Source organism: Odocoileus virginianus, chromosome 29, assembly GCF_023699985.2.
Source record: "Odocoileus virginianus isolate 20LAN1187 ecotype Illinois chromosome 29, Ovbor_1.2, whole genome shotgun sequence".
NCBI lineage: Eukaryota > Metazoa > Chordata > Mammalia > Artiodactyla > Cervidae > Odocoileus > Odocoileus virginianus.
Window position 1 is genome coordinate 29531466 of NC_069702.1, and position 20175 is coordinate 29551640.

At 42.2% G+C, this 20175-nt stretch overlaps 1 protein-coding gene across 3 annotated transcripts in view; it reads right to left on the bottom strand.

Annotated features, from left to right (window-relative positions):
- The window catches only part of RUFY3 (RUN and FYVE domain containing 3), an 88361-nt gene extending 74459 nt beyond the window's left edge, over positions 1-13902 (bottom strand). Inside the window, exon 1 of one of the 3 annotated variants that reach the window (XM_070458314.1) lies at positions 13391-13902. In XM_070458314.1, the coding sequence (XP_070314415.1) occupies positions 13391-13742 (352 nt within the window). In that variant the 5' untranslated portion in view covers positions 13743-13902. The remainder of the gene's footprint in view (positions 1-13390) is intronic. The other 2 variants (XM_070458315.1, XM_070458319.1) reach the window with 2 other exon arrangements.
- Between the last annotated feature and the right edge of the window lie 6273 nt (positions 13903-20175).

Consider the following 20175-nt stretch of genomic DNA (forward strand, 5'->3'; position numbering starts at 1 on the left):
CAACAAGCAGAGTAGCTTGGTTAACATTCCTTCCAAGGTCCTTCTCTTCAGGTGGAGGACGCAGGGAGTGAAGTCCAAAGCAACTAAAACTTTTGCCCAGGAAAGAAAAATCTGTCCATGCTGGTTACCCTTGAGTTTCCTCTATGTCCCAGTTTGAGGAGGTGTTAACACTTATTTCAGAAATAAGAACTGTGGGTGGGCAGGAAAACCTGTCCTTCTACCAAGTTATACCTGTTTGCAGGTAAACACTTCTGAGTCTTCAACATGACAGTTGCTCATTGTTCATAAGCAATACATTTACTATGAAAAGCAGCACAATTTATAGAGAACTATGCTCAGTTGTGTTGAACCCTTTGCCACCCCATGGACCGTAGCCTGCCAGGCCAGGCTCCCCAGTCCATGGGATTCTCCAGGTAAGAATACTGGACTGGGTTGCCATTTCCTTCTCCAATAAATAAAAGTAATTTTAATTATTGCTTAGTCATGTTTTCACATTTGGGTCTTTCCTATGTAAACATATTAGCTTAGAACATAAAGGCAATACTAAGTCATTGGCAAGATAACAAACTTTGACCTTTTTTCTCATAAACATAGTACTTATAAGCTGTATTGGCCTATTTCCTCATGTGAGTGCACTTGTGAATAACAGCATATATTTGTAAAATAGTCGGGAGGGGCTGGGGTACAGTCTGTGGCTGTAAAACAGAATTAACAAGACTATGTAAAGTTAAAATTCAAGATAATGATCTGAATAATACCTATGTTCTAGCTGCTTACACAGCTCAAATTTTCCATATTATGACTGAAAGCAAATGAGATTCAGTTTTCGAAGTTAGTAGTTACATTCCTTTAAAGTATATTTACTCAGCTCCTAAGACAAAGACTGATTTGTCATGCTCAGGGTCCCTGTTATATAATGTGGAAAAATTATTACTACTTAAGGGACTATCGTTTATTGGATTTCTTATTTCTGTTAGGTGCTTCATACATAAATATTATAGTAAGTCCTCACAAGACTCCTGCAAAGTAGATATTGATATTCCTTCTTTACATTCAAGGAAGCCAAGCTGAGCCACCTAACTGGTCCAAGATCACACAATTAACAAGTGGCAGATCTGGGATTTCCAGCTGCTTCTAGAATGCCCCTAAAGTCCATGTTTTCTTCTGTACTTTGCAACTTCAGCACTTCACCCCAAGGATCACAGGGAAAATAAAAGGAAATAAAACAGAAGCAAAGACAAAGTAACACAGGCAAGGTACTCTCGAAATTTCCTAAACACCAATTTCAACAAAGTGAAGATCTGAGGAAGAGAAAAATGTTACCAGCTTTCATACTTTACACCTTAATGTTTCACAAACTATATATTCTACTTAGTCACCCTGATATGGCTAGTTTAGGTTTTTAACAAGTGGACCTTTTTTCTTTCCTTTTTTTTTGGCCATGGAGCGTGGCTTGTGAGATCTCGAGGATCTTGTGATTTCGTGTGAAATCTTCTGTGACTTCGAGGATCAGGAATTGAACCCAGGCCCCAGGAGTGAAAGTACCAAGTTATAACCACTTGACCACCAGGGAACTCACAAGCGGGCATTTTTTGAGAAGCTACGAATCCAGTTCGGATCTTTCTGCTTGTGCTGGCAAAAGGTCAACCAAATTCTTCCTGACTATTGTGAAGGATGTCACTTGCTTACTGTACCACCTCTCTGAGAGCTGAAAAAAACCACCTTGCCAAGTTTCTGCCACATTTACTTACCTAGGTGAACATGTTAAGAATACCTGATACATTCAGAAGTGTGAGAAGATAAATGAAGGAGGGAGCTATTTTCTAAAATGACTCATTTCAGAACATCTTTAAATAAGAAACTTCAATGTATAATTTTAAGTCTTAAAAAAAAATAATATCCATGAAACCATTGCTTAGCTGGAGAAATAGACCAGTGTCTTACATTTATACCTGCCTTCTTTCTTCTGGTAACTTCCCTGATTGCTCAGTTGTTAAAGAATCCGCCTGCAATGCAGAAGACCCTGGTTCCCGCTAGAGAAGGAATAGGTTACCTACTCCAGTATTCTTGGGCTTCCCTTGTAGCTCAGCTGGTAAAGCATCCACCTGCAATGACCTGGGTTTGATCCCTGGGTTGGGAAGATCCCCTGGAGAAGGGAAAGGCTATCCACTCAAGTATTCTGGCCTAGACACAACTGAGCGACTTTCACTTCTCTCTTCTGAATTTCTGCCTCCCCTTTTGAGGCAACTACTTCTGAATTTTGTGTAAACCATTAACTTATTTTAAAACTATTCTTACAAATAATGGATGCCTTAACAATATCTTGGAGTTCCCAGGTAGCTCAAATGGTAAAGAATCTGCCTGTAATGTGGGAGACCTGGGTTCGACCCCTGGGTCAGGGAGATCCCCTGGAGAAGGGAATGGCTACCCACTCCAGTATTCTGGACTGGAGAATTCCATGGACAGAGGAGCCTGGCAGGCTATACAGCCTATGGGGTCACAAAGAGTTGGACATGACTGAGTGACTAACACTTTCTTTCCAGTAGTATTTCAGCTTCAGTTTTTTAACTTCAGCAAAAAAGGGCTTCATACTATATATAATCTAAGTCTTTCACTCAATATTGCATTTTCTAAGATTTCTCTGGTGGCTCAGACCATAAAGAATCTGCCTGCAGTGTCAGAGAACAGGGTTTTATCCTTGGGTCAGAAAGACCCCCTGGAGAGGGAATGGCAACCCACTCCAGTATTCTTGCCTGGAGAATTCCATGGACAGAGGAGCCTGGCGGGCTACAGTCCATGGGGTTGCAAAGAGTTGGACACGACTAAGCGACTAACACACTTTCACTCAAAACTGCATTTTCTAAGATGTATCCATACTGCAGTGTGTAGCTGTGCTTTACCTTTCGGGCTGCTGATTACAAGGTAATAGTCCATGCTGCTAAGTCACTTCAGTCGTGTCCGACTCTGTGCGACCCCATAGACGGCAGCCCACCAGGCTCCCCCGTCCCTGGGATTCTCCAGGCAAGAACACTGGAGTGGGCTGCCATTTCCTTCTCCAGTGCATGAAAGTGAAAAGTGAAAGTGAAGTGAAGTCGCTCAGTCGTGTCCGACTTTGCCATTGCCTTCTCCAAATAGTCCATTCTATATATAAACAATTTTTTATCCGTTTTCATGCTGGTGAGCATTTGGCTTATTTCTAATAAGTTTTCATTTTTAAAGAGATTATTTAGATGCTTTTCAGAAATAGATTTCTGGTAGGTATGCCAATTCTTCTCCAACAACTTTGAAGGTAAGGGACCACTTCACTTATTTCTTTTATAGTTGGCTGACTCCTCCTATTACGGAGTTCCTATTTTATACACAATAGTGCTTCTTAAAATTAGTCAACTGGTGCAACTAAATCAGTTTGTAAAGATCACAAGTTCTGTTTCCCAAGGCTTCCTAGGTCATGGTTTTACAATTTAAGAAGAAAAGTCTTACCCTCCCTCAAATTTCACTTCGTTGCTGTTAGCACAAAAGTGTTTCCTCGATGAATTATCATCATGATGACACGTGGGAAAGCCTAGATGTTTCTGCTAAATTATAAGATTATCCAGTTGAATGATCATGACTTTGTCACATGCTCCCACCCTCCACTTCCTTCCCTCTCCCAGACAAAGCTCCGTTATATCTACTGCTAATGTTGAGATTGCTCCAAGTTTAGGTTTATACATTTGGCAAGCTCAGTACTACTTGGTTAGATATTAACCAAGGATGATATATACAATGAGTATACCTGAGAAGCCGAGTCATGACTGCCAGACTATGACTGTCAAACACCACCAGGAGTAGTATTACAATGCACATTTTTCTTGTTAAAATTAACCAACATAAGACAAAAATAACTCCTGCCTTAATAACTAAAGTGGATTTCAGGGCTAAGTGACAGGAGGTAATAATTGACAGATGTAAAGCTACCAACTGCTTAGTAGGCCATCTTGAGAAATTTATCTTTCTCCTGTTTTAATTTATTCAGGTATTAAAAAGGAAATAAATAAGTAGCTTCATGAGGACCACAGGCTCCATAAGAACTTGGCCTGTTTTGCACACCATTACACACTTGCTTAAAATGGTACCTTCCCAATACCAGACTCTTAGTAGATATTTGTTGGTATAGATATGAAACTTTAAAGTAGTCTATATTTTTGCAATGGTATATTTCCACCCTCCTGTTTCACTTCAACCATGAAAACCCCAAGTTCTAGAAAATCAAGCTATATTTATGCCCCCAAAGATACTTGATTCTAACACAGGCTTTATTCATTTATACATAACAAATTCAATCATTTAACAAGTACTGCTGTTCAGTCCCTCAGTTGTGCTGACTCTGCGACCACAAGCACTGCAGCATGCCAGGCTTCCTTGTCCTTCACTGTCTCCTGGAGTTTGCTCAAACTCATGTCCACTGAGTGGATGATGCCGTACAATGCATAAGGTATTATGTGCTAGTCACTATGGATATGAAGAAAGAACAGAGGTAATAGACAAGAAAGAGAAAATTATGGGTGTTTAAGGAATTCTGAAGTCCCTGTCACACATGTGGCTAATTCAGTGCTACTTATATATATAACTGTTTTTTCTATCACACTGGTATCTTTGAATTTCACATTTTTTTTTTTTTTTTTAGCAAATAGGGCTTTGCTGGGCAGAACAAGAAACTTGAGGGCTACTGCTGCCTAAGGAGAAGCCTCCAGTTTAGAAGGTGATTCCAGTTATGGGAGATGGTGAAGGAGGCTGAGAGCACGTGGACTTAAGTCAGAATGCCCACAATGAATCCCAGGTCCACCGCTTAGAAGCTGAGTAACCTTGGCAAAGTATTTCTTTCGGCGCCTGTTTCTTCACTGACAAAATGGGGATACTCCTATTAACTACTTCAGAGTTAGATGAAACAATATAAGTGAAATGCTCAGCATGGCACTTTGCACAAAGCAGTCAGTCAGTACATGGCAGCCATTATCACCATTTGCATAAGTGATTCTGCCTTTGAGAGTTCTGGGGGAAGAAAGAAAAAGAGGAAGGGGATATATGTAGACACATAGCTGATTCACGCTGTTCTACAGCAGAAACACAACACTGTAAAGCAATTATACTCTAATATAAATAAAAACCTATCATCGCATGAAATAAAAGTCAGTAAGGATCAATGTTCAAGGGACTAAGGCAGAGGAAAGTAAAAAGGTGATCTGAACGAAGGGTACGCTGGGGTATCTCCTGAGCCTTGAGGAAGGAAGAAGAGAGGGGTCAGAGTTTTACCAAGCCTTCACATCCGGTGACTATATCTCCTAAGTTCATAAAAAAAGGCAGGGGAAGCAGATAAATGTCTGTGGAGAGTCCCTAAAAAGATTGTAAGGTTAGAGAGAGGAACCTCATTTTAAAAGGCAACACGCTGAACCAATTAATTTCTTCTGCTTCCTGTGCGCCACTTGTCGCAGTCTTCCAATCTCCTTTCCTTATGGATTGTGAGGTTTCAAAACTTCCCACCTCTGCCCCACCATTCACGCCACTCTCCCGACGCATGCAGAGTTTTATGTCCACTCCGTATACAGCAAGTCTAGAACCACACACTTAAGATGTTAATTTGCAAAGAGTATGATATTGGCCCAGCAGCACCTGATTCCTGATCTGTTTTAGGAAGAATTAACTTTGCACAATTATTCAAATAGCTACAGTGGAGGGCATGACCATATTGATACGTACCCTCTCAAGCACCACTGCTTTTGTAAATCTAAAAGCATTTCTTTTCACATAATTTCAAATTGATTCTTTAATGCTTTGGTATACTACTAAATTATTCCCAGCATAAATTTAAAAGCTCATACTTGAGCTACTTTGCTCCGTAGAAGACATTATAATGTTAATAAGATATGCATAGAAATGTGACTGCTGTGATGTTCTGCAAAGTTCATTAAAATGGGATTCTACTTTTACTTATGATGGCTACCAGTTGCCTGTGCAATGATAGAGAAGCCGCATGTCTTTTATGCAACTTGTTTTAATTATTTCAGGAATTTTCGAAAATATTAGCTGACAAGGAGTTATCATCATTTCATCCAGTTAATAAGGCTAAACTCTTATCATCATCCACCTAGACTTTTTACTACCTATGACCTGCACTAGAAAAATATGTTCTCTTAGCTTCTGGAGGTGGGAGGGAGGCTGAAGTGGGAGGGGCCATATGTATACCTGTGGCTGATTCATGTTGACGTATGGCAGAAACCAACACAATATCGTAAAGCAATTATCCTCCAATTAAAAATAAATAAACTTTAAAAGGTCACAAAGGGAAAAGATGTGAGACAAAATACATTCTAGTGAATGTGTTTTGAGGCCAATGCTATTCTTTCATTCTGAAAAGCTGCTTTCTTTATCACCTTTCCTCTGCAACTTTTTTTCCCACCCAGGACTTTTTTTTACTGCCCTCTCTTCAAACTGGTTTCTTTAAGGCTTTGGTGAGGGAGCATACCGTGATCAAGTACATGAGCTTTGGATACTCAGACTATTCAGGAATGTGAATTCATTCTCTATCCTTCAGTTTTAAAAAAAAGCAATGTGTACAAATATTGAATTATCAAGATGTGTACCTGAAACTAACATAATATGTCAATAATAGGTACCGAGGGAGGATGGGTGGGGAGAGGGTTAGACTGGGGGTTTGGGATTGACATGTACACACTCCCATATTTATAGCAGATAATCAACAAGGACCTACTATGCAGCACAGGGAGCTCTGCTCAATATTCTGTCATCATCTAAATGGGAAAAGAATTTGAAAAACAACAGATACACGTATACGTATAACTGACTCACTCTGCTGTACCCCTGAAACTAACACAACATTGTTCATCAACTATCCTCTAATACGGGAATTCCCTGGTGGTCCAGTGGCTAAGACTCTGTGCTCCTGATACAGGGGGGCTGGGTTCAATCCCTGGTCAGGGAACTAGATGCCACATGCCACAACTAAGACTCTATGCAGCCAAAAAAAAAAAAAAGTTAAAAAAAAACTATCCTCTAATATAAAATAAAAAATGCCAATTATACCTCAGTAAAAACAGAAAACAAAACACACACACACACACACACACTTCTAGGGACAGGGCCAGAGATTTCTCTGTTAACAAGACCTCCAGGTGATTCTGCTGTGTGCTGAGGTTTGAGATAAGACTTTCCCTAAAACCAAAAAATCAGTATCTCCAGAATATAATCTTCTAAATCCAAGGTTACCATCAGAACTTCCTTTATGTAATAGTTTCGATAAGGCACTTAAGACATTGAGTCAAATACTCTGATGAAAACCATCTGTTGCACCCATCTATCTCCCTGTATGAAATCTACATGCACTACTCCTCCTCCCCATTTTTTCTTTTCAGCTTTCATTGTTAAGTGAGTAGTTTTGTGTACTGGCTCTTCTATCTGATGGAAATTCTAAGAAATACCTCATAAATATAACCCCCCAAACTGGTAAGTACTGATACATGTGAAGTTACTGCCTGCCTGCCTAGCACATAAAAATATTCTATTCATAGAACGGCAGCCACTAAGTACCATGACTATCTTACTAGTCACGTTCTTTATTCATAATTGTCTGGGTTATAGAACTACAGTAAAATTGTTTAGGATCCTATAGTATCTAAAATGAAGCTAAGATCAGAACTAAGAAATAAGAAAACTCTGAATGAATGAGCCCATGATTATCACTAGCAGAGCAGCCAAAACAAAGTCAAAGGCTCAGAGATTACATCTCATATTCTGAAACTGTTGCTTTGTCCATTAAAAGCATAACAGGATTTTTTGATAATGCCAGGCCAGAAGAGCAGGTAAAAGAAAAGCAAGCAGGCGGAAGAGAAGGGGAGAAGATGGCTGCGGAGACAACTGTGCCAGTCCAGCCAGCAGTGGTGATGAAAGTTACATCAGGAAGGCAAGAGGCAGACAGCTAATCCAGTCGTGAGGCAGGAACTGGGGCACAACCCAGGGCCTGAAATGCTCAGGATCCCAGGTCATTTCAACCACATGTAGAAAGGACCCACCTGGATTTATTAACAGATACTCTTAAGGACTAAACTGGAAAAGGGCACGGCAGCCCACTCCAGTAGTCTTGCCTGGAAAATCCCACAGACAGAGGATGCTGGCGGGCTACAGTACTTGGAGTCACAAAGAATCCGACAGGACTCAGTGACTGAGCAAGATCAAGGGTTAAATTACAGGTCTCTGGGAGTTCCCAAGCTACAAACAATTATACACTGAGGATGCTGCATTTCTGAGGTTTTCCCCTTTTTCTTAGGGGTCCTTATATCTGCCATTTGACAAAACAGCATTTCATGGACCAGAAAGTGGCTCCTTGTATTCTGAACACAGTTGGAAAAGAGCTGATGGCTATAGATTTGTGAATCACAAGGCTGTAAAGAAAGGCACTGCTTTACATTGATTATAACAAAAGGCTGTCTTTTTAAAAGTCACAAATCAAACAAAAACCTACTAATATGAGGTAAATGTGCAAAACTTTTCCGTTCTGATGGCTGGACCCTTCCCTTCATACCTCTGCATTTGGGGCAGATGCCTCTATATTTACAAAACCAGAAAAAGTTACTTTTGTCTTTTCAAAGTTTAAAAAGCGAACAGCAGATGAACTGATTAATGTGTATTCAACTCCTAACCAGGTATAATGTTTTCTAGAGTACTATTAAACAATGAAAAAAGGAGACATAATAATAGAAATATCTCTATTGAATAAAGTCAATGAATACATACATACATATACAAATAACATATATATGCACACTTATATATATGTAATATATACATATCTTTATACTGTCAATGTGTGTATGAAACTGGGAACATAAAATTGACTCTCTCCCCTTAAATACACGTTCCTGGTTTTATATGTAAATGAGAAAGTCCCTTCCCTACATCATGGACTCTTAAAGTGCATCTGTGAGAAACAGCTGAATGCTTCTAGAAGCCTCGTCCTCTGCACTTTCCAGGGCTCAACCAAGGCATTTACTGTTACATATACTCAACTTTGAAGTGGGTAGTCATAGTAACGCTGCCAGTCCTACCCAAGGCTTTTTCTCCCTTCTTTCTATTCCTTTCCTAGTCCTCCTCCCTTCTCAAAACAGCACACACAAATACAGAAAGAAAGCTGCTTCTTTGTGAGTGTGACTTTTTTTGTACACTGCTGTACTCGAGAGAGAAAAGGGCAGAGATGTGGGCTATTTGCACGGCACTGCCTTAAACACAAACGTCTGTGCTGGCTCTGGGAGTTGAAAGGAAAAAGCTGTCAGTAGAAGCTGATAAGCATGCAGATGGCAGGGGTGCCTTTTCCTTCTGACCAAGGAAGGAGAAGCCATCTCTTGTCCATTCTGTCCACCCACAAGACAACTCAAAAGTTAAGATGGAAAGGAAGGCATTAATAGTGTTACTGGTGTGCCCTTGGCACAGAAAGCCAAACTCTGATCACAGGTGTTTGAAACAAGGGATGGGTTTATTTGCAGGGCGCCAAGCAAGCAAAATGGGCAGCTCATGCTCAAAAGACCTGAACTCCTGGGTGGCTTTCAGGCAAGAGAGGGTCGTAGGATGCATGATCAGCTCAAGGACCTTCTTCTGATTGGCTGGTAACATGCTTATGTTTCAGGAATCTCAACTTTCTGGTTCCAACCAGTCTGGGGTCTACCAGGCTTGAGATCAGCATGTGGTAGACATCCTCCACCTGGGTGGGACTCTTGGTTTCTACAGAACAATTCAAAGGTAGGTGTCAGATTGTTATCTATATCCCTTCGGGAGAAAGTAGGAGTCCTGTGACTCTATTGTCCTCTTCATTAACCTGTCCTAGGCTTGAGTTTGCTCTTTGGCACTCAGGAAAGGCCTAAGAGTCTACAGGCTTTTTTTTTTTTTTTTTTTTTTTACAAACAATAAATGGGGGAACACAGAACGACTTTTGTGCCTGGAAAGGCCCCACAGGGTCCTGCTTGGCTTCAATCCCCCCTTTTCTTTGATACTCTTTAATCCTGAGGGGAACAGTTGTGGGACAAGAAAGAAAATGAAGTTTTCAACAGAGGGTTTAACCATAAACTCGGTATAAGAATTGTGTTTTAGGGGGACTCAGTTTCAAAAGTATTGGGCTGTGGCATGCAAGAAGCTCCTTCTCAGACAGCTGATGAAAAATTGGAATGAACAATCATACGCCAAGGGAGAGAATGCCCCATGAAATATGAACACACACAGTTGTGTGAATACGTGCAAAAGTTTGGGAAGAAAACTCACCAAACTCAAAGGTGGTATTCTCTGATAATAAACTACGGTGTTGATGGAAGAAGTTGGGGGACAGGAGGGCTTGAGGGTCCACAAAGAGGAAAGTTCACTTCATGCTCAATGTACTTTTTAATTTTTTTGGTGCTCAATGTACTTTTGCACTATAAAACATTTAAAGAGTAAGAACAGATGCATGCATTACTTGTAATTTTTATTTAAAAATAAAGGCATGGTAGAATTTTGAGACTTAAAAGCTAGAAACATAAAAATTTAGCAGATTACTAGCACACACAGAGTCAGAACGTGATACAATATCTGACAAGGCACATCAGAAAAGTTTCACATTGCATTTAAGCTCATTATTTTATAGACCGTATATCCTGCAAGATTTTACACTGAAACCTTATATATCATGATTCCTGCACAGTTTAGGCTACTTCCTCTGCACACATTTTTGCTATTCTTCATCGGTGTCATTTACAACAAGGCTCCTAAACTCAAATGTAAAGGCTAATTTTTTAAATCTCTGAGTACAGTCAAAAGTTCTGAAATGAAGAGATAATAATACCTTAATACACACCCGGTCAAAAGTATTGTATATGTATACACTTCTGGCAAATACATTAGCAAGAGTTAAAAATCTGGTGTTGAAGAGGCAAATATTCATTACGTGTTGAGGCTGAGTCTAAGTACTGCCCTGGTAACTGAAGTGAGAAGTCTTTTAAAAACAGTTGGTCTGAGATTGCTCAAATGAGGAATCAGGAGACCCCAGGTTCTGCTATCCGAGTACATTACACAAAGCAATACTGCACGGACTCTACAGAGTAGCAACAAGGAAGTATTTTTATTAATATCTAGGGTATTCCTTTTCCCAAGTATGTGTGTTCTAAAGTATATATTAAACTAGCAGGTAAAAATAAAAACAGTACAAAATAAGAACCATTTTAAGACAATTTTATAGTTGAATAACATAAGAATCAGTGATCTTTTACAATATAAACTGTCCCTCCGCGACTGGTCTATAAAAGTGTTAAGTGGGACACATATTTTCCCAATAATTTTTCTGGGTATTTACACACGTATAAACTATTTCAGAAATTAAAGGCCAGGAAAACTTTATGTGCAGACAAATCATGCCACATATCTACTATCGTTAAGGTAGAGACCAAGGAATCACAGTTACAAAATTTAAGCTTTAAATTCTCACTGCTGATCTTGATCAAGCTAAGGCCCCAATTTTCTAAAAATACTTAAAAAAAGAAAAAAGTCAGCCCTTATAAGAGGAAGGAATCAAATAAATCAACTGAAATTCAAGTAATGCCCATAACAGATACTGACCAATAATTGAAAATTTTTTGTACATTACACCTTCTACCACAACTGTTACACAGAGTTATAAAGAACTGAGAGGAGGATCTTCTTCATTCTACAATGACTGGTTAATAAGCAGTATACAAAAACACAGTTTTAGGAAGAAGATGGTAGTGCTTAAAGAACAAAGCAGAAAGCAGATTCCTTAGAAAATGAAAACTAGTGTTGAGAATATTCTTAACTTCACCTCTTCTGCTTATAAAAAGACTCATTTCTGACAATATCAGACACTCCCTTTTTGGAGATGAGTGGATTACTGCAACAGCCAAAGGAAGATTTTACTAAGACTGTTAGTCAATGGTTAGTGTTGGCCCCCATTCTAGGTAAGTAAAACAGAGACGCTAACAAAGGACTCCCTGCCGGTGAACCCAATGGACCCTAATTTAGGAAAGAACCATCCAATCACAGTCTGCTCTTCACTCAAAGAGCGTTGCGCTCGGTAGGCAAAGAATCTGGCCAACTTCATTCCTTCTCTCACACTGTTACTTAGGACAAATAACTTAAAACACACTGATTTTCAGCTTCCTCACCTGAAAAAGCGGCATAGTGATTTATAGCGATGTGAGGGTTAACTACGATCATCGCAGCACAGGCACGCAGAAAATATTCAACTAATGTTAATCTTTTTCTAGGGGACGGATCAGAGGGAGAAAGGGCAACGTCAGGGTTTCTTGGCAGTGCAGAACAGTTAAAGGCTTTGCTTTGGTGCTAAAAAAAGAAATTTCTAAAAAAAAAGAAAAGAAAAGAAATTTCTAGCTCTGAGACAGACCTGAAACAGACTGATTCTCTCTTCGCCTTAGGCAAGTCTCCCTTTTCAGAACTCATACAGGCCAAGTTTTCGGCAATTATTTCATGTCTTGTATCCTCAGTTACATTTTCACACTCTAAGATCCTGTCGCCTTAAACCAGACTTCACACTCCCGCAAGTCTTGTGTACACATTGCCTACGCTAGGGCCGCGCTCACTAGCAAGGAGCGCCAGGCTTTTCTGGGCCGATCCAGCACAAACTGGGTCCTCTGCATTCAGAGGGCTCCGGTGACAGTGCTCTTAAAAAGGTGGAGGCCTCTTCCTGTCAAACGAGATCATCCCGAGGCATGCCGTCCCCAAGCCACACTTTCCCTTCTCATCACCCCGCGCACAGATCCTGTTTTCTCTTCCCACTGTGGGAGGACGGATCTGTGATATTTACGCGTGTAGACTGAACGCTCGTAAAAAATTCAGTGGTCCAACCGAGGCCACGCGGGCGGCGGCGGCGGCGGCGCAGCAGCCACACCTACTCGGCGGCCGCAGCGCTGGGAGCCCGTAGCCGGCCGACCTGCCCGGCGGCCCGGGCTCCGGGCGCCGCCCCCTCCTCGGCTCCTCCCGGGACGACTCCCACCCGAAACCCGGGACTGCGATCCGCGAGCACGTGGGAGGCTGGCAAGGACGAACGCCCGGCCCGGGAGGGGAGAGATGGGGAGGCCGGGCGGGAGCCTGCGGCCTGGGGAGACTCGGAGGTAAACAGTCCGGCGCCGGGACCGCGGCCGTCCCCCCACACCCCCGCCACCCCTGCACCCCGGGACGCGAGCTTCCCGAGAGCCGCCCCCAGCGCCCCTGCCTCCCCGCTGGCCCGGCGGCCCGCTCCGCTCCGGGGAGCCAGCGGGAGGCGGAGCTCCGCGCAGCCTGACTGGCCCTTCCCGGCCGAGGCCCCCCTTCCCCGCCGGCATCTCCCTTCCCCGCCGCCACTCACGGTGTTTGCCGCCGCCGCCGCCGCCCCCGCTCGGGTAGTTCAGCAGCAGGAAGGGCAGCGGGGAGCCCGGCGACGGCGGGGTCCTCCAGGAGCGCTGCTGCTGCGGCGGCGGGCGCGCTACGAAGCCGGCGCCTCCATCGCCCGGGTAGAGAAGGAAGAAGGGGGCGGCCACCGGAGAGCCGGGCTCCGATTGCCCCGCGGGGGAGGCCAGCGGCGGCCCCGCCTCGTCCTCCCGGTCCGCGCCCCCGGCTGGAGCGCGGCGCGGCTCCTCCGGCCGCTGCTTCCCGCCCCTCGCCGGCTCCTCGCTGCAACTTTCCGCGCCGGCTGTGGGCGGCGGCGAGGTCTCAGCCATGCTGGCTCCTTCCTTCGCCGCCGCCTCCGACTCGCGCCCGGGCCTGGGCGGGGGAGCAGAGGGTCACGGCGGGCAGCCGCCGCCCCGTCCCGTCCGCGCCGCCGCCCCCTCTCTCCTGGGTTACGGGCCGGCGTCCGGGCGCCAGCCGCTCCGTCTACGGCCCGCCCCGCCGGGGTCCGAGCCAGCTGGAGGGCCGGCCCCGCCCGACGGCGCGGTCTCCCTACCGGCCGCCTCCTCCCGCCCGCCCCTCCCGCCCCGGCCCCGGGCCTGCGGCGCGGCTCCCCTAGGGGGCGGCCTCCTCCTCTTCCCAGTGCCCACCTTCCGCCCGGCTCCCGCGGCGCTGCGCTCCCTCCCGACCCGGGGGAGGAGACGGCGCCTGGAGCCCGGTCCTTACCCGCCCCCGGCACGGCCGTCCTAAGCGATCAGGTGTGTGTACCCCCGGTGCTTGAACGGTGGGAGACCCGGCGAAATAGCTGGCGGCGCTTGTGTGTGTAACCGCCCAACTTCATCAGTAGCACAGAGGCACAAAGATCTGGGTTGAAGAAGAGGCGAAGGCTAATTTTAAATAGGAACCTACCCGCTCCCCCACCCTCTCATTAAACTGTACCGTTTGCCTTACACACACGGTAACTTGAACCGTTCATTCACGGTTTTGATTTGTGAGCTTTTTATGTGAGAAACCAGAGGTGGGTGTCCACCTTCCCCCACCTCTATTGTTCGCTGTCGTGTGCCCTGTATAAAAATCTTGTATTTGCTTTGACTTTTAACTCCCTGGTTTTCCGATGTTCCGGGTGCGCATGAATGCGTTTTAAACCAAACAGCTTAGAATTTATATGACAAGCGCCTATTACAGGTCTGCAGTTTTCACTTTCATAGCACCTGTGTTTCGCTAGTAATTGGCCACTGTTGCTCTATCTTGAATATTTGAATCAACGATTACTGATCCAGTAATTCCCATAAATAAACATTTCCTTCTTAAATAAAGACAATTTCCAGTTACTATTGTCATTCCTTACGCTACATTCCGTGAACGTGCCCGAGTATTTCCCAGCTGTTTAGCTTTGTGTTCCGGCTGCAAAATGCTGGCATAGAATCCATGTTGACTCGTAATTAAAAATCACTGTTGTGTAACATTTTGTCCACCTGGCTTTCCTTCTTTCTCTGGTCTGCCTTTCCCTCTGTAGTTATCCCTCTCTGAAACGGAAAGTAAACCTTTTTGTTGTTGTTGTTGTTCTCTGAAAATCACTCTTGAAATTACAAGAAATTATCCTGAGACTTCTAATACTATCACCATATCTTTTGAACAAAACATTTTAAAAGGAGGTGTTTACAAGAAGCTAACTTCAAGAAGTTAGTAGTTTTGCAGTTTCTGGCATTTTCCTGACCTGTTGATTCCAGGAATCAACTACTACTACCTCCTTAAATTATTTGTCCTCTGAACCTGGATTCCTGTTCTGGAATATGGTGAAATAATTGTTATTATTAACTATGTATTATTGTTTTATTAAAACAGCATACAACCTGCAATAATAAAAACAAAATGGGGGAAAGCTTCTTCATCCTATTTGTAGCATTTTGGAATTTTGCTAGGCCTTTCCTTTTTAGTCTCTGTGAGGGTGGAGTTTTGATAAAAAATAAAATTGCCTTTTAGGAATTATAAACTATAATACCTTGAAGAGAAAAACTATAACATTCCAGATATATGATTTTATTACCCATCCTTAATTGCTTTTTTTTTTTTAGTTGAAATACAGTTGATTTACAATGTTGTGCTCATTTCTTCTGTATAACAAAGTGATCCTTAACTGGCTCTCTTACCACATTTTTGCATGCAGAAATTTATAAGTATCATATTCTTGTCAGATTCCTTTACAAAGATATTTTGCAGTTTTTCAGTAAAGAATTTAACAAGAATATATACTAATCCCATTGAAAGTAGAAGAAAAGACATCAGACTTTTGAGAAAGGCCAGTTGTAACCAAGGGAGTCACCAAGTGAACAAACTATAAAATGTTATCTAGTCTAAATTACCAGCCTTCTCCTTTCCAGTGAGCCAGGTTGCCTACAGGTGTTAGAAACATTGACATGCTATGGAATCTTGCAGAATATTGAGTCTTTTGTGCCTCTTTACTTTTAAAACAGTTCTATTTATGCTTTATGTCATCAGTTACAATGAATTAGCTAAAAGTTCACTATATACATTCTATATACAATGAATATAGAAAATCAGCTGAAATATGAGTCCTTTAAAATTTACAGGCAAGGCTGTTTATAGGCATTTTCTTTAAAGGTGGATGATACTCAGGTTCCTAGTTTCTTATGCTTTTAGCTTTTGGATCAATATTATAATCACAGCTCTACATAAGGTTTAGTGACATAAAGGGCTGAGTTAGCTGGAACATTTAGGGAAGCTCAGGTTATAAAAATGAGGCTAACCTTGGTGCTCCTTTATGAAGTGAACATCTTCCTATACTGTTTTAAAATCCAAGCCACTGTAAAAATCAAGTTCTATTAATTTTGCCATGAAATAAAGCAAAAGGTGTTTTTCAATTTCATTTGCATTTTGTTTTTAGTTATTGATGTTCGGTTTTCTGAAACCTTTTGGTGATCTTAAGGATGGACATAGAATATATTACAAAATTTTATAAAATCAATGTCATGGGTGTTCTTTTAGGCTAAGCTTTTAAGAACTGTGATCAGAAAAAAATATCACTTGGGAAGGGATGATATTCTTTTTCAGATTTCAGTCTTTTTAAATTTATTGAGACATGTTTTGTAGCTCAGCATGTGATCTATCCCATATGTACTTGAAAAGAATGTATATTCTGCTGTTTTCATAAGGAATCTTCTATAAATAGCTATTAAGTTTACCTGTACCAATGTGTCATTTAAGGCCATTGTTTTCTTATTGATTTTCTGTCTGGATGTTCTGTCAATTAATGTAAAATTCCCCCTAGTGGGTGTTAAATTCCCCCTAGTATTATTGTATTATTGTCAGTTTTTCACTTTGTTTGTTGATATTTGCATTATATATCTAGGTGCTCCTATGTTGAGTGCATATATATTTATAATCGTTACATCTTCTTGTTGGATTGATTCCTTTATCATACTAAATGTCCTTCCTTGCAGTCTTTGCTTGAAAGTCTATTTTGTCTGATACAGGTGTTGCTGCCCCAGCTGTCTTTTTCATTTCCATTTGAATGGAATACCTTTTCCATTCTCACACTTTGAGTACATGTATGTGAGATAATTTTCTTTCGTATTTTTTATATTTGTAGTAGTAGCAGTCTTTTCTTTTCGGCTTAGAGAAGTGGTTTAGTGGTGGTGAACCCTGTTAGCTATTGCTTGTCTGTTAAATTCTATCTCTTCTTCAAGTCTGAATGATAACTTTTCTGGGTAGAGTATTCTTGGTTGTAAGTTTGTGTGTGTGTGTGTATGCCTTTTGGCTTGCAAAGTTTTTGTCGAAAAACTTCACAGCCTTATGAAAGTCCCCTTGTATGTACCTAGTTGCTTTTCTCCTGCTGCTTTTAAGATTCTCTCTTCATCTTTAATTCGGGGATTTTAATTTTAATGTGCCTTTGTGTGGACCTCTTTGGGCCTATCATGTCTGGGACTCTAAATTTCCTGCACCTGAATATCTGTTTGCTTACCCAAGTTAGGGTAGTTTTCAGCTACTCTTTCTTCAAGTAAGTTCTCTACCCCTTTCTCTTCTTCTGGGATGCTTATAAATATTAGTATGCTTGATGCTGTCATGGAGGTCTCTTAAAATATCCTCATTTTTAAAACCTTTTTTTTTTTCTGGTTCAGCTTGAGTAACACTACTCTAGATCACTCATCCATTTCTCTGTATCATCTGCTCTATTGTTGATTCCTTCTAGTGTATTTTTATTTCAGTTATTATCGTCTTCAGCTCTGTTTGGGTCTTCTGTGTGTTTTCTCTTTGTTAAAATTCTCACTGTGTTCATCCATCCTCCTCCCCAGTTTGGTGAGCATCTCTGTGGTCTTATCTTGAACTCTTTATCAGGTTGGTGGCTTTCCCGGTAGCTCAGACAGTAAAGAGTATGCCTGCTAATTCAGGAGACCTGGGTTTGATCCCGGGGTCAGGAAGATCACCTGGAGAAGTAAATAGCAATCCACTCCAGTATTCTTCTCTGGAGAATCCCATGGATGGACAGAGGAGCCTGGCAGGCTACAGTCCATGGACACGATCGAGCAACTAACACGCACACACACTTTATCATGTTGGTTGCTTATCTCTACTTCATATAGTTTTTTCTGAGGTTATGCCACTTTGTTTGGAACATATGCCTCTGACTCCTCATTTAGTTCAACTCCCTATGCTTATTTCCTTTGTGTCAGGTAGGTTGTTACATTTCCTGATCTTGTTATCTTTTTTGGCCTTGTAGTAAAGCTTGTGGAATTCAGTTCCCTGTTCCCCGACCAGGGGTTGAACCCAGGCTGTGGCAGTGAAGGCGCCAAATCCTAACCGCTGGACACCAGGGAGCTCCCTACATTTCCTGATCTCAGAGAAGTAACCTTCTGTAACAGAAACCCTGTGAAGTCCAACAGCATGCTCCCCGCTGGTCACCGGCACGCTCTAGCAGTGCCCGCTCCACGTGGACTGTGTCTGCCCTTCTTTTGTGGCAAATGACTCCTGTGGGTGTGCGGATGGAGGGGCTGGCCCCCTGGCCCACTCGGCTGCAAGGCTGTGTCTTGTGCTGTGGCCTGCAGTAAGGCAGGGCTGGGTGTCTGGTGCTAATAAGCTAGAGGGAGGATTCCAAAGTTGAACTTAACAGCACCGATGTTATCACAGTAGAACAAGCTCCCCGAATGGTTGATGCCAGTGTCTCTGTCTCAAAGGGAAGTCCCAGTTGCCTCCTGCCTCACCAAGGTTTGATCCTCACTAACTGGGTTTGATCCAGGTTCATTTCAGACTACTGAAAATTTTCATTTTTTTTTTTCAAATTTCCTTCTAAATTTTTCTCAAATCTTTCCTTGAATCTGTCCACTTTGTTTTAATTGAAATTTTCGTCTCTTCTTGCCTGTGTTATCGCAAAGGACTCCTAGCTGGTTTTCATCCCTCTATTTTTAATCTAACTCCATTGGTCTACAGCAGTTAGAATGAGTAATTTACTTTTCTGAAGGTTGATCTAATTATGTTGGACTAATTCTTGAAAACCTTGGTTGACTTCTCTATATTATCTAAGGAATATTATCTAAGCTCCTTAAGATAATTCCTGATCTAACCCTTCCCTACTTTTCCAATATTACCTTCCTACCCTTGCATCTGGCACTAGTGGTAAAGAGCCCGCCTGCCAATGCAGGAGATACAAGAGGCACAGGTTCTATCCGTGGGTTGGGAAGATCTCCTGGAGGAGGGCATGGCAACCCACTTCAGTATTCTTGCCTGCAAAATCCCATGGACAGAGGAGCCTGGCAGTCTATAGGGTCGCAAGGAGTCCGACAAGACTGAAGCAATTTAGCACACATCTACCCTTGCCTCACCCTTGCCTCTGGATAAACGTTTAACTTGTTTGACATTCTTATATTGCCACACCCACTCTTCCCTCACAATTTTACACAGATCTTCCCTGCCCTCTGTAAGTAGAGGTACATGTTTCTTTTGAGATCCCAGTGTATGCAGTTAATGGCTGTCCCATAGGGCAGTTAATGGCTCTAAATGTATTATATGTCTCTTTCAGCAATGTATCTACTCCCAAAGTTGACATCTTCTAGTTTTTCCTTTTCACTGTGCACAAAATTTACTTTTAAAAAATAGTTCTCATGTCCCTACCTCCTCTTTCATTTCCCCACCCCCTCTTTCAATTAACAATTTTCTTTTTTATTAACATTTCCTCTTTCTAAAATCCTACCAAATTTTGATTCTGTGGCCATCAGAGACCTTGAATAGACGTGATTCAGAAAATTTGGACTGAATATGAAACTTAAGGTATAAACATTCATTTGGCTGCAGTTTCTTTTTGTGCATGTTCAAGCATGATATGATTAGAAATGTAAGTGAAAGTTAAAAGTCGCTCAGTCATGTCCGACTCTTTGTGACCCCATGGACTATATAGTCCATGGAATTCTCCAGGCCAGAATACTGCAGTGAGTAGCTGTTCCCTTCTCCAGGGGATTTTCCCAACCCAGGTCTCCCACATTACAGGCAGATTCTTTACCAGCTGAGCCAGCAGGGAAGCCCCCAGGAAACATAAGTACTGTATGTTTAAAAGAGCTTGCTTAACAAATATGAAGAATTTTAGGAGCTAATAAAATTTTGTTCAGTCTTCTTTTAGTATACACACACACACATACATTGTACAGGGGCCATATAACGCAATGCTTAAAGGTAAAAGGAACAGTCCTCTCAAGTTTCCCATGAGGTCCAAGGATTTCTAGCTTCAGGGAGTCCAGGAGGCCAGTGACATGGTAT